The sequence below is a fragment of the Hypomesus transpacificus genome, unplaced genomic scaffold (assembly GCF_021917145.1).
Source record: "Hypomesus transpacificus isolate Combined female unplaced genomic scaffold, fHypTra1 scaffold_88, whole genome shotgun sequence".
NCBI lineage: Eukaryota > Metazoa > Chordata > Actinopteri > Osmeriformes > Osmeridae > Hypomesus > Hypomesus transpacificus.
The window spans coordinates 592,283-603,686 of record NW_025814039.1 but is presented as its reverse complement, the minus strand read 5'-3'; the positions used below and the strand labels follow the sequence as shown (position 1 = coordinate 603,686).

Sequence of the window (11,404 nt, the reverse complement as noted above, 5' to 3'; positions counted from 1 at the left end):
CTTCTTTGTGTGATTATCACGTGATTATCACATGACTTCCTTCGCGTCCTAGCATTGTTGGCAAGAAATGGCAGCATTTTTACAGTGGAGGCGATTTGTCTTTTTTGATAAAGAGACAGTAAAAGATGCTGGAGATACTGGGAAAAACTTCGTACTCCCCGTTGGAATCTCGGCGTGTGATTCGGGCAGAGGACACATTGTTATTGGAGATATCCTTTCAAAGCAAACGTTGCCAGTATCGCTATAGCTATATTTTTGCTCAAGTAGAATTAGAGGTAGCTACTGTAGTCAGCTAGCGTTAGTTGTTTTGGTTAGCCAGATCAGATGGCTATCTTTAAATGACTTCAGCTGGTTAGAAATGTTGATCCTCGTGCAATAATAATTTGTATGCAGTCAAACGTTGCCCAATACTGTCATTTTCAGAGACGGATAGTGTCAACATATGTAGCCTAGCCTAACCATATATGATATAAACTCAATCCATTTAGGTTAGCCTACATCTTTATGTGATTAGAAGCCATGTATTTCTGACAAAGTCGAAAAAGACGCTGATGTTTTGAAAAGCAATAAGTTGTTACAAGTTTTCTGTCGCTGTAGCTATGGCATAACTCTTTATAATGTTAATCAAAGCATTGTGTTAGTATCACCTTATTCACTGTTATTTGAGCCGTGACCCTGCAAGTATTACATATGGATGGTCAGATCTGGTTGTTGACACGCTCACTGCAGTTGACTTGCTTCCAGGCATATAAACTCCGAGTGACACACCTTTATCAGCTTAAGCAGCACAGTATTCTGGTCTCAGTTGGGCAGGATGAGCCTGGAATAAACCCATTGGCAAGTGTCAATACATATTTTGATAACCACAAAATACTGCTTGAATAGCATTAGCAGCTCTTCTTAGACTCTTTGTTTCAGTGGTCCAAAAAGAAAAATGAAAATGAATCAGAATAAAGAGCATTTGTTTTTCAGGTCAAAGTATGGAACCTGGACAAGCGAGACAGCGGGAATCCTTTGTGTACCAGAATATTTCCAGCTATTCCTGGGAACAAGCCAACAGAAGTTTCTTGTTTGAGTGTACATGAAAACCTCAACTTCATGGCCATTGGTAAGCAACATTTCAGTAGTTCCTCATGAGACAGTATTCCTTTAGCTTAGACACATTTGCTCCTCGTCATAAATGGATGACTGCAAACCATGTGCTTCTAGGATTCACAGATGGAAGTGTGGTGTTGACCAAGGGTGACATTACCAGGGACAGGCATAGTAAAACCTTAACTCTGCACGAGGGCACCTGTCCCATTACGGGCTTAGCTTTCCGTCAAGCAAGCAAGGTGACTAACCTGTTTGTGGCAACTTTGGAAAAAGTTCATGTAAGTTTTCTCCATAACTTTAGAATTATATTTGAATTCAAGTCCTTAAATTCGAAAATTCCAGCTTATTTTTGTGATTTGACATTTCTCTATTCAGTGCTACACTCTGTCGGTCAAGGAGTACCCCAAATTAGAGCTGGATACACATGGCTGTGCATTGCGTTGCTCCTCCCTCACCGACCCCTCCCAGGACTCACAGTTTATAGTAGCAGGTGATGAGTGTGTGTACCTGTACCAGCCTGATGAGAGAGGGCCCTGCTTTGCTTTTGACGGCCACAAGATAATGGCCCACTGGCACAGAGGCTACCTCCTACTACTCACCAGAGACACCAAGTCACCCAAGTGAGGAGAATTCTAATGTGTGCTTGCACAGCTGAACCTCTACAATACATTTCAATTAAGAGTGTTTGGTTTAAGACTGTCTGGCGAGAAGCTATCAATTATCAAGACACAAACTTCCCTTTTATATGATCTTCAAAATTAAGTGCCTTTAATGAGTTTTCATGACCTGTTGTGGTGATGTTTTCAGGCCTGGATTTGGGAGCAGAGAGACGTCTCCATCTGAGAAACAAATTCTGAGCATTTACGACCTAGACAACAAGTTCATTGCTTACAGTGCTTCTTTTGACGACATTATCGATGTGCTGGCAGAATGGGGTTCTTTCTATATCCTGACTAGAGACGGCAAGATGTTTGTGCTGCAGGAGAAAGATACTCAAACCAAACTAGAGGTGAGCTCCAAAGATGGTACAATTGTTTACTTCAACCTCTTTCCCCCAGAGCAAGGCTCTTAATCAATCTCTCTGTGTCTAGATGCTCTTTAAGAAGAACCTATTTGTCATGGCCATCAACCTGGCTAAAAGCCAACACTTAGACAGTGACGGCTTGTCAGAGATCTTCAGACAGTATGGTGACCACCTCTACAACAAAGGAGACCACGACGGAGCTATACAGCAGTACATCCGGTAAGGTACATGGAAACCAGACAGCACCCTGTCAATTGAGATGCATTTTGACAACACTTTATGTTCAAGTAACTTTAATTACCATGTAGCAACACATATAGCACATATGCATAGCAGCACATATAGTAAAACATTGTATTTAGATAGTAATTGCTATATAGTTCAATTGTAGTTTGTGTTATTGGTATAGATTATTAAAGTGTCAGAAGGCACAGAATGAGGGAGGGGTATAAAGGGTAGGTGGATGTTGTTAAGGCAGGTGAAGATTACGTTACCAAAACAAGATTCATGTTAGCATCAACTTACCCAATGGAAACCCCAACATTTACCATGCAAGTTTTAATTGTTTAATAACTTGTACTGGTAAACCACAATTAAGTGGGTTTAATTAAGTGCGTAATGAAGCATTTTATGTGTACCAACAGTGTTACTATAAGTATTGCTATGTACTTTAATGGTATTTAATGTAACATTGATATTAAGTGTTGCCCAATTATTTTATTTGTGGGGCCAATTCAGCTTGACAGCAAAGCAAAATAACTCTTTAATGACAACATTTTTGTAACCAACATACTGTTCCATTTGCCAATATTTACTGACTGGACTTTCCTTAAGCACCATTGGGAAATTGGAGCCCTCGTACGTAATTAGGAAGTTCCTAGATGCCCAGAGGATCCACAATTTGACAGCCTACCTGCAGGCGCTTCACAGGCTGTCCCTGGCCAACGCAGACCACACCACCCTGCTGCTAAACTGCTACACAAAGCTGAAGGACAGCTCTAAGCTGGAAGAGTTTATTAAGGTTAGCATTGCTTTTTTGCCCATATGGAAATACCGCATTTCTTCAATCAAACGCCGCCCTCAAATAAACGCTGCCCTCGAATAAACGCTGCACCAAAAATGCTCATTGTGTAATAAACGCCGCACCCAAAAAAAAATCAGAATACTGTTATTTAATTGGTTAAATGAAATAGTATTTATTACACAAGTAAATCACAAGTGCATTATAATTCACTCGAAACACTGGCAGACACAAGTGGCTTTCTTGCTACAGGTTTGAAGCTTCTTTTCCAAATTCACCGTGAAAACTAAACCCACAGTAAGGCCTTGGCCTATAACGAGAAAATAAAGACCATAATAGCTTAAAGGGGCGATTGAATGGGTTTTTGGGGTATTTCACACTGTTCCTTAAGGTCTCCGAATAGGGTATGTAACATTGGTTGGGTTGAAAATGGCCCGGGTGCTGTTCTATGCCCCCTGATAGATCCTCTGAAATGTTCCCGGGAAAAAACATGGTATGCTCATTAATATTTAGATAAGCTGCGCGCTGATTGGTTGGTTTTCAACGAGTGAAGCTGGGGAGCAAAAACGCAACACGGCCAACAGCAGCACTCACTGAAACACCGAAGTTGGAGACTTGAAATAAAAACGCGCAAATAAATCTATTGTGTCTACACAACATTGTTTTCAACAGATTGACTATATATCATTTGAAATGATAACATTACTTGTTTCCACTTCTGTTGTTGAAGCAAACTGGATTGACTTAGGTGGGTAGAACGTTAGGCTACAGCTTAGCAACCAAACCATATCGTGATTCTACTCGGCGTCAGTTAGCTAGCTAGCTCTAGATATTTGCTGAAAAATAACATGACAAAGATCTGGACAAACATGCATTGTAGATTTACATTACACAGGTTATTTATTTGAATGAAACACAGTCAGGAACATGAATCAACGTTAGCCCCATTGCCAATAAACTAGGCTAAATTATCACACATTCTATGCTCTTGCGTTAGCAAGCTAAACTTGTTGACATGCCTACAGTCTAGGTGTTACTAGTAACGGTTACTAGCAATGCTAACGTATCCTCATTCTAGCACCTGCCTTTCTCCAGTTCTTTCAAATAGATTATCTAGACAGGTGTAGGAAAAAAGCCAGACTGCTGTTCGTTTTCTGGCTATTTTTTCGGAAGCTTCCCTTCTAATGCCGACTACAGCTAGTGTGTAGAAACGTATTTAGCATTCTACCTGGTATGCTATATAAAGGAAACGTTAGCATTGCTAATAACTGTTAGCACAACATCATACTGTCCTTATAGCTTGCGGTTGCAATGAGCGTACGGTCGGAACAGCACCTCTTTTCAGGTTCAGCTTCCTAGCAAATCCTGCTTGAAATTGTCCAAGGTTGTCAAAACTGTCTTGGGTGAAATGTTCAGAGCAAATGAATGATTGAGTGTCGAACTTCGCCGGGATCTTCTCATATACAACAGCAGCCATGCCTGTTGAATGTTTGGCTCATTGGGAAGACTGTGAGTGTTAGCCTTCCCTCTACAGCCTGGAACACAGCATTTACGACCGTGGTCCATTTTCAATATCCTTGTTATAATTCAAAACGTTCTTCTTTGTAATTCCTTATAAGTAGCCTACACAGAGCAGCGCACAGCTAAACTAGTATTGGAGATGGACGCTACCTCGGGCTGGTCTGGATGTAAATTTTGGGGCGTGACAAAGATACAGACCAGAGCCAAAAAGGGCGGTCCCCCCATGTTTTAGATGTTTCCCTGCTCTAGCACACCTGTTTCAAATGAATGGGTCGTTATCATGGAAGCCGTGTAGTGACCATTCATTTGAATCAGGTGTGCTGGAGGACAGTGGCCCTCGAGGACCAGGATTGGACACCCCTGCCCTAAAACCATACGGTAACTTTTTGTGAAATTTGGCACACTCATTAAGGACAGTTCCTTCTATAGGCCTACTTACACCAAGTTTCATGTCTCCCATTAGACCACTCTAGCGCCACCAACGGGTCAAAGTTGGACTTGTGTTTACACACGCAAATTTTGAACCATATGACTGATTTTCAAAAATGAGGTACCATTGGATTCCCTGGATCAATACGAGTTCAGCACACCCTATGACGTCAATTTCCGGTTATATAGATTTTCCGCCATTTCCGGTTTTATCAAAAAACCTTTGAAAGCTTACCCCTCCTAAAAAAAAAAAAGCTGTTTGTCCGGTACAGCGAATCAAAATCTGCAACAAAGCAACCAAACAGGAAATTGGATCAAATCTCTGCAAATCTTTGAGATGTCAACACCAAACTTGGTAAGATGACTCGGAACCCTCTTCTGAGGATGTCCACACAATTTGGTGTCATGTGATCACTGGGCATGGCCGAAGGGAGCAAAAATGTGTTTTGGCCAATAACTATTGATTTGTTTGCCTTTATTAAGTGATTCCTTTGGCTCATGATATCTTGGGACATCCCATGTGTGACTCAAAGTAATTTGTGATAATAGCCAAATTGATGCGGCCACCATTTTTTATTAATAGATTTCTCTACTCCTCCTACACGTCATCCAATATTCACCAAATTTGGCAGATATTATCTTCAGACCAAGCCTCACAAAAGCTATCACATGGGTTTTTTTTTTTCGAAACCGTTTTCCTGGTACAGGCAATCAAAATGTGCCGTTAAGCCAGCAAACAGGAAGTTGGGTCGTATTTCAGCAAATCTTTGACGTATTCACACCAAACTTGCTGCGTGTACTCGATACCCTCTTCTGAGGATGTCTAAAATGTTTTCTGGGTCATTGGAGTGCTTGGCCATCTGATTGCTGCTTACAGCTATATTTTTCATTCGTTTTCATCAGGGCAACCACATGTAAAGGCCGTTCGTTACCAACATTGTGTAGTTAGGTTTAATATAGGGTGAATATTGGTAAAGTACGTAGGCCTCCAAAGTAATATAAAAACATTATTATAAAGTCTACAACTTTACAAATGTTCACTGTAGTCTACAATTAATGTAGTAAAATCTTAATAACATGTTTTTTTATTCAAGTATATCAACTAATATGGCGTATTTTATCATCCTGCATCCTGCAGCGATTTCGCGAGAGAACCTAACTACACAATGTTGGTAATGTTGTTTTGGCTCTTTGCAATGTTTGGGGCACTTGTTACCGGGGTATATCGCCATGGAAACACATGCTGAACGGCTAACCTGGTCGGAAGCAGGTTAAGTTGGAGATCAGAGATCAACCGGTATAAAAACCCTGCCCACTAACTCATTCTTGACGATCATGTCGTCACCGTTCATAGAAGATCCTGTGGAGCTTGGTGCGCGGATAGTGAGAGGTGCGCTCAGAAGAGCCAGAACATTTAGAGACCGAACATTTAGAGACCGACAAAACCCTTTCGCATTCCTTCATGAGTATCTTTCTGAAAGATATAGATTCTTAGCAGAGGGAATTACGTATATTGCCAACTTCTTGAGCCGCTTGTTGCCAATGCGACGCATTGAAGCTGTGCACTCAGTCCCACAGACTGAATGAATAGCGTTTCGTTATTTCGCTATGGGTAGTTTTATAGTGTGGGTGATGCGGAGAACCTGAGCAAGAACACGGTCTGCAGCGCAATTTTCAACTGATTTTCTTTGATGGCTGTTGCCACCATATTCTGATTAATGGAGTGATGAAAAAGAGATATCCAAAGTGCCCTTTGTAAAAACTTTTACTCTAAAGGCCGATTTATACTTCTGTGTTTTTACGCACACGCACACGGGGAACGCCCTCTCCGTCAAGAAACGCCCTCTGCGTGTCCTCTTCGAGCCCCTCGCAGAGCTCTGCGTGGACCTCCTGATTTTCCTGACTATCCGTCTGTCCGTCCATCATTTTACGGATACTCCTTGGCTGTGATTGGTCCGTATTAAAAACCGTATATTAAACCAATCCGTCCGACTCCGTGCGTGCGTCTCTCGAGACGCAGAAGTATAAATCGGCCTTAATATGTTGACAAAGTGAAACAAGGTTTTTCACTCAATGTTCTGATTTCCGTTCTGGAAATGTATGCAAATTATATCATATTTGTCAACTTAATCATTTGCTCATTTAAACATAGGCCTACATTTACAGGAAACTAGTAATGAAAACATCATTTGACCTACTATTAGTTATCAACTTGGGAGGTTTCATGTTGATATGTTATCCCTATTCACTGGGGTGTCTCCCCTTAACCCTTTTGTCCTTGGGTTGCTTTGACCCATTTCCTAATCCTTTCCATATCAGAAATGGGGGTTTCTTTCAACCAAAACCTTTCAAACCAAAAAGAACAATGGGTATCTGTACAAAGCTCTTCTCAAGTGATACAAAAATGATCATTTCACTACTTTCATTGAATTTTAATGTATCATTCACTTTTATAGCATTTTTCAAAAATAATAAATAGGACATCGACAGAGAGAAGTGGTGAAAACCCCCACAAAAGATTCAAAAGGCACAACAAGAAAAGCCACATAAAGGTATAAAAAGATCAAAACGTAGACAAAGGTTTAACAAATACATCCTCATGTGTTCCCCCCCCCCCTAGGAACACAGAAAAATATGTCAGTGTAACTAAGTTTAGTGTCATTCATTCAGTCATGTACTATCTCTTTTTTTATTAAAAGCCACTTATAATTGAGCTCCAGGGTTCTTTTATACAGGGCCCTCACATTGTCTGCTCCAACCTGAAACAAATGAAGAACATTGTCCCTTTGCAAGGAACACTTGGAGAAAGTTGAAGGGGTCCATTTGACTTCTGTGGTTCATTGCTTATACCTTGTGTATTTGTCTTGGTCTTGAAGTGGAGGCCATAAGCTCAGGGGGAGGAAGAAGTTCCTCTTCCTGCTGAGTTTAACAACACCATAGCAATTTAATCAATTGATTCATATTTGAAATGAGCACTTTAAGGACTTGTGTCTTATCTTGAGACCACCACCATTAGTAAAGGCCGAAAATATGCTTCTGCGTCTCCATTTACGGATGGGCGGGCGCACGGATACGGACGGATAGACTACGTTTATGGTTCTCCGTAGGCTGTGGGTGCTGAAAACAATTCACCGCCAGAAGAGTAGGTGGCGCAACAGTTTTTTGTAAGACGTCATCGAGTGTTTATTTACTAAGGTTACCGAGAAGTCGGAGCAAATTTACAAATAACCGTTTCATCAATAAAATATGAATTGTAAAAACTTACAGCAATGGCGGTCAAAGGATTCTGTTCGTCCTGTTTTTCACGGCAACCCCGCCCCTGACGCAAGCGGTACTTAATACTGACCAATCACAGCCAAGGGGGTCTCCGTAGCTCTCCGTAGCTACAACGGAGATGCAAGTCAAGCTCTCCGAGGCTTCTCCGAGGGCTGACGGAGAGCTCGTAGAGGGCGTTCCACGGAGACGAGGGCGTTCTCATGTTTCCGTTTTTCGAAAAACGCAGAAGCATATATTGGCCTTAAGTCATTACAGACACTTCAATCACAGCCACACGTTCACACACTCTCACCATCTGTGTTGCAAGTGGTAGATAAAACTCAAAAGTGTACCCCCAAAATGAGCAGGCAAACCTCTCCTTTCCCGATCATCTAGGACCTCCACTTGAAAAAGTAAATGGTATATTTGATCAATATTCGTCAACCACATATGGCATACATACTGGCGTATGACTATTAGTTTCACCGTTACCTCTGTATGGCACAGTGAGACAACAGTGGGTGGTGGCAGCAACACCACTGTATTTCCTGTCACTGCAGAGAACAGTAATACATTTCACTCCTACAATATTCATAAATAATTGTTGAATGAACATGGTCACATAGATTACTTGAAACATACAGTGCCCTCCAAAAGTATTGGAACAGTGAGGCGAATTCCTTTATTTTTGCTGTAGACTGAAAACATTTGGGCTTGACATCAAATAATGAACGTGAGACCAGAGATCAACGTTTCAGCTTTTATTTCCAGGTATTTACATCAGGATCTGATGCACAACTAAGAAAATATCACATTTTGTTTGAATCCACCCATTTGTCATGTGAGCAAAAGTATTGGAACAGATATACTTAAAACATATTTAAGTGAATAAGACTTAATATTTAGTTGCAAATCCTTTGCTTTCAATAACTGCAGCAAGTCTGTGACCCATTGACGTCACCAAACTTTTGCATTCTTCCTTTTTGATGCTTTCCCAGGCTTTCACTGCAGCCTCTTTCAGTTGTTGTTTGTTTTGTGGGGTTCCTCCCTTCAGTCTCCTCTTAAGCAGGTAAAATGCATGCTCTATAGGGTTTAAGTCTGGAGATTGACTTGGCCAGTCTAATACCTTCCATTTCTTGCCCCTGATGAACTCCTTTGTTGTTTTGGCAGTGTGTTTTGGGTCGTTATCTTGCTGCATGATGAAGGCTCTGCCAATCAGTTTGGTTGCATCTTTCCTTAAATTGGCAGACAAAATGTTTCTGTAGACTTCCGAGTTCATTTTGCTGCTGCCATCATGTGTTACATCCTCAATGAAGATTAATGAGCCCGTCCTAGAAGAAGCCATGCAAGCCCAAGCCATGACATTACCTCCACCGTGTTTCACAGATGAGCTTGTGTGTTTGGGATCATGAGCAGTTCCTTTCTTTCTCCAAACTTTAGCCTTTCCATCACTTTGGTAAAAGTTAATCTTTGTCTCATCAGTCCATAAAACTTTGTCCCAGAATTTTTGAGGTTCATCTCTGTACTTTTTGGCAAATTCCAGCCTGGCCTTCCTATTCTTCTTGCTAATGAGTGGTTTGCATCTTCTGGTGTAGCCCCTTGTACTTTTGTTCATGAAGTCTTCTGCGAACAGTAGATAGTGATACCTTCACTCCTGCCATCTGGAGGTTGTTGCTGATCTCACTAACAGTTGTTTTAGGGTCTTTCTTTACAGCTCTCACAATGTTTCTGTCATCAACTGCTGATGTTTTCCTTGGTCTACCTGTTCGACGTCTGTTACTTAGTACACCAGTAGTTTTCTTCTTCTTCAGGACATTCCAAATGGTTGTACTGGCTATGGCCAATGTTTCTGCAATGGCTCTGATTGATTTTCCATCTTCTCTAAGACTCACAATTGCTTGTTTTTCACCCAAAGACAGCGCTCCGGTTTTCATGTTGTTTTCACCTCTGAATACAGTCTGCATAGACAAAACCTATCTTACCCAATCTGAACCTGAGTGTAGACATTCAGTGGTATTTATTGATTGAATAATGTATGTAATAGGACACACCTGGGCAACAAAACACACCTGTCAGTCATATGTTCCAATACTTTTGCTCACGTGACAAATGGGTGGGTTCGAACAAAAAGGTGATATTTTCTAATTTGTGCATCAGATCCTGATGTAAATACCTGGAAATAAAAGCTGAAACGTTGATCTCTGGTTTCACATTCATCGTTTGATGTCAAGCCCAAATGTTTTCAGTCTACAGCAAAAATAAAGGAATTGGCCTCACTGTTCCAATACTTTTGGAGGGCACTGTACATATGCCTGGGCTTCCAACCTGCTGAGGGTCTGAAGAAATGCCCCCTTCCACTCCTTCCATTTCCATTTATGCATTTAGCAGACGCTTTTATCCAAAGCGTCTTCCAAGAGAGAGCTTTACAAAAGAGCATAAGTCACTGATCATAACAACGAGGTGGTCCCAAACATTGCAAGCAGCCAAAACATGAAGCATACATTGTGAAAAAACTAAACAAGTGCCAAAAGGGAAGACCCATAAGAGCATGCAGTTATACAAGTTACAAATTAAAAACAACATGAACCACAAAAAGTGCAGGATTGTACCTGTAGAAGAACAATCAGCAGTAAAATATTTCACAGTGAGTACAAGACTTAACTTTGTTATAACTAACCTACAAGAGCAACAAGTCACTCAATAAGAGTCATTGTGATCCTGGAGGAAACTAACATCAGGTCCAGCTTCCATCATGGGGTGACCCTGATAGCTGGAGAGGGCCTGCTCCTCAGCAGGAATTAAGTCCTGAAGGAATGAAGTCCATGAAGTGTCGTCGTCCCCGTCCCCCCAGTTGCCTAATTTTTCTTCCTGTTGGCTGCAGGCAATTTCATTGTTCTATAGGCCTTTTGTAGCTATACAATATCCTACAAAAGGGACTAATTCAGGCAATTCAGCCTTGTACTTGTTGGCCTTAGAATATGTGCAAGTATTGCCTATTGCTACTTACCATTTTGAATTATGGTTTTAGATGTATTTTCTATTTGCTCCCACGATCGTTT

General features: G+C 41.1%; 1 protein-coding gene across 1 annotated transcript in view; it reads left to right on the top strand.

The window, feature by feature from the left end:
• The first annotated feature begins 20 nt into the window (after window positions 1–20).
• vps11 (VPS11 core subunit of CORVET and HOPS complexes) overlaps window positions 21–11,404 on the top strand; it is a 23,063-nt gene continuing 11,679 nt past the window's right edge. The window contains exons 1-8 of the mRNA XM_047018004.1: window positions 21–209; window positions 689–837; window positions 973–1,108; window positions 1,210–1,373; window positions 1,471–1,715; window positions 1,903–2,104; window positions 2,187–2,338; window positions 2,954–3,140. Coding sequence (XP_046873960.1) covers window positions 68–209; window positions 689–837; window positions 973–1,108; window positions 1,210–1,373; window positions 1,471–1,715; window positions 1,903–2,104; window positions 2,187–2,338; window positions 2,954–3,140 — 1,377 coding nt within the window. The 5' untranslated portion in view covers window positions 21–67. The remainder of the gene's footprint in view (window positions 210–688; window positions 838–972; window positions 1,109–1,209; window positions 1,374–1,470; window positions 1,716–1,902; window positions 2,105–2,186; window positions 2,339–2,953; window positions 3,141–11,404) is intronic.